Here is a 2,798-nt window from a genome sequence, read left to right on the forward strand (position 1 = left end):
TGGACTGTGATTATTTATTTATATTGTAATAGCATTTGCAAGCCCTGCTGTGCTCAGCCCTGCACACGCGCCCAGAAGTGACCCAGGGCGTTTCCACCACCAGGATAAGGATCCTCAAGCTGACAAATTCCCAGTTCTCAGGAAAGGATGTCTTGGAACGCAGCAAACCAGAACCAAAATTTAATCAGATGCAAGACATGTTACTGGCGGGTTGGTTTTGGCCTCTCTTGCTTTCTTCCAAACAAGCTCTCACTGTGCAAACACACCCCATGACAAAACTGACCTGGCCAAGACATGCAAGCAAATACCGCTGACTTTTAATATTAAACAGCACAGCAACTTCAAAGGAACTGGGTTCTCCTCTCCCAACAATCCCACCAGAGCTCAGCTCCAGCCCCAGAGCCATGGCCAGGTTCCAGCTCACGGCACTGCCGAGCAAGAGACACGTGTTTGCAAACAGCTGAGAGCGGTGGGGCAGATCATGCAGGGACATGCTTCCAGAAACGCTCTGCCTACCCTCCCAAGGAGAGGCAAGGTGCTTTGGTTTCCATGGGGTTGGCTTTCCATCCAAAAAAAAATAAGTCTCAGCTCGGACCTCTCCTACATCCAGACACCCAAAAGGTATCACATAACTTCGGGTGATTACATGCGGCTGTAAAAATAGCTTCTAGGAGCTAATGCCAGCAACTTCTTCCAACAGTAATACAATAGAACAAACCCAGTGCTTGCTGCAGCCAGAGAGCTGGAGAAACCCCCAGCTCTGGCCCACTGCAAACAACTGTCCTGCCTGGCTCATCCTGCTCTTGCAGCACTAAGGAGAAGCAGTTGGGGTTTGCTGGAGACAAGAGCTCAGCACCCCAAGGCCAGGAAGCTTTCACACCCTTTCAAAAAATCAGTCTCCACACTGGGGATTGAGGTTCCTTTGGTTTGTTTTTAAACCACAGTTTTGCAACAACTACAGATTGTGTTCACCTGGTCACATCCTTCTCCTGGTTGAGTTTCTGATTAAAAAAGAACTGGGATTTTCTTTCTGAGACAAATGCTCTTGGTTCTGTCTCACCCCCCAAACAAACATGCTCACACGGATGGAAGCAAAACTCCCATAAATCGAAGCAGGTCAGCGTGTCTCATAGCCAGGATGAAAAGCCTCTTTGTGCAGCAGCACGCAGGCCCCGAGCGATGTAGATGAGCCAGCAAATGCAGCCAAGAGCTCGTCCAGCGCCCTCCTTAACGTTTCTATTTCAAAGCCTTTCCAGCTCTGCTCCCTGTGTCACTCTGCTGAAGCCAGGCAATAAGGGCAAGTGAGGGAAATTCACCCCTTTACTGACACTTCATGAGTTTCCAGGCTCTCAGGTCAAACACTAAAAGCAGCACTGACCGAATCTGATCATTCAATAGCTGTCACTGCCAAATGCAACCCCAGACAAGGTCTCCTCACTGACCTGTGTTAGAGGCACCTCCCTGGCTGTGGCCACTTCGCTGTGACCAACCAAGAAGTGGCTTCAAAGAGCCTCACAAGCATGAGCCACACTCCAGCACCTAACAAGATTCCTTTAAGCAGCCTGAGCTGACTAAAGCTGTTCCACTAAGGAGAGTTTCTTCCGTAAGGGCTTAAACCTAAAACATTTACCCATCTGGGAAGAGCAAACACAGATATGATGACATGGCACAGAAAGGAGAGGCTGGATCCAGGTGAATTAACAAGTTCTGGTACATTCAACAAAACACAGCCAAAAATCACCCCCAGCCTTGGTCCAAGAGGAGAAAAGACTAGGGGTCAAGGGTAAGAGAGGGGAAAAAGTGGGGAAGGATGAAATGGAAAGCTCAGCAGCTCAGTTATCTTCTTCCGCCCCAGGAGTGCCACATAAAAAAGGGCAAGTCTACTGAACAAAGGGCAGGTGGCAGGTTTTTCCCAGGCTAGTTTTTCCCAGCAGTTTGCATGGGAATCAGGAGAGCTCTCCAGTGGGTGTGAGGAGCAAGGACTGGGCTCGCTGGAAAGCAATGAGCCCATGCACAGGAGAGGATACTCATTGCCTTGTGATTCAACGCCAAGGAAAGGCCCTGCCAAAGAGGGCTGTAGACCATGTGCTCCTGCTCCACATGAATGGTCAACATTCCCCTCTCCCCCAAGTTGGTGGCTGCACCCAAATAAGGATCCTCTTGCCAGGAGGACAAACGGGACACGGGTGCCCAGAAATGATGAGCAAGAGCCCATGAGCATCGTCACTGCAAGTGCCAGGAAAAGGCTGGAAAGGAAAACTGAAAAGCTGAAAGCACCATATGGAGAAACACAAGAGGATCCCATGGGAGAGGAACGATGAAACCCTGTACCACAGGCACGGAAACAGTCTGATTTCTCTGTACCAGCCACATCTGAGCCCGGTGCAGGAGCCGCGGCCCCAGCAGTGGGGACACACCACGCGGCTCCGGCCCCACGAGCCCGTGGGGAAGGAAAGGCTCAGCCTTACCGCGTGTGGTCGAGCAATCTGAACCGGATAGGACATGGCATGCGGGGGGTAGCGCGGCTCGGCCGCGCGCCAGCTCTGCGTCACGGGCTGCGTCGATCCAGACATGTCGAAAGAGCAGGCGTGTCAGCCGCCGCTTCCAAATCGCCGACAAAGGATTAGGAGAGCCAAGAGCTCCTCTTCATCATGGGTGTGCTCTCCACGTCACACAACTGGAAGGAAACAGGAAAGCGGCAGGTTAAAAAATTCGGTCGACCACAGTCCCGTGAGACAAGCGAACAATCATGCCTTGGGCGATCACCAAAACCTCACTGCCCTTGCAATTCCCCAGCA

General features: G+C 51.5%; 1 protein-coding gene across 1 annotated transcript in view; it reads right to left on the reverse strand.

Annotated features, from left to right (window-relative positions):
* The window catches only part of LOC103803163 (nuclear receptor corepressor 2-like), a gene marked incomplete at its 3' end in the record, with an annotated part of 89,011 nt that extends 86,438 nt beyond the window's left edge, over positions 1–2,573 (reverse strand). Inside the window, exon 1 of the mRNA XM_009075701.1 lies at positions 2,469–2,573. Coding sequence (XP_009073949.1) covers positions 2,469–2,573 — 105 coding nt within the window. The remainder of the gene's footprint in view (positions 1–2,468) is intronic.
* Positions 2,574–2,798: the final 225 nt, after the last annotated feature.

This window comes from Acanthisitta chloris, unplaced genomic scaffold, assembly GCF_000695815.1.
Source record: "Acanthisitta chloris isolate BGI_N310 unplaced genomic scaffold, ASM69581v1 scaffold8425, whole genome shotgun sequence".
NCBI lineage: Eukaryota > Metazoa > Chordata > Aves > Passeriformes > Acanthisittidae > Acanthisitta > Acanthisitta chloris.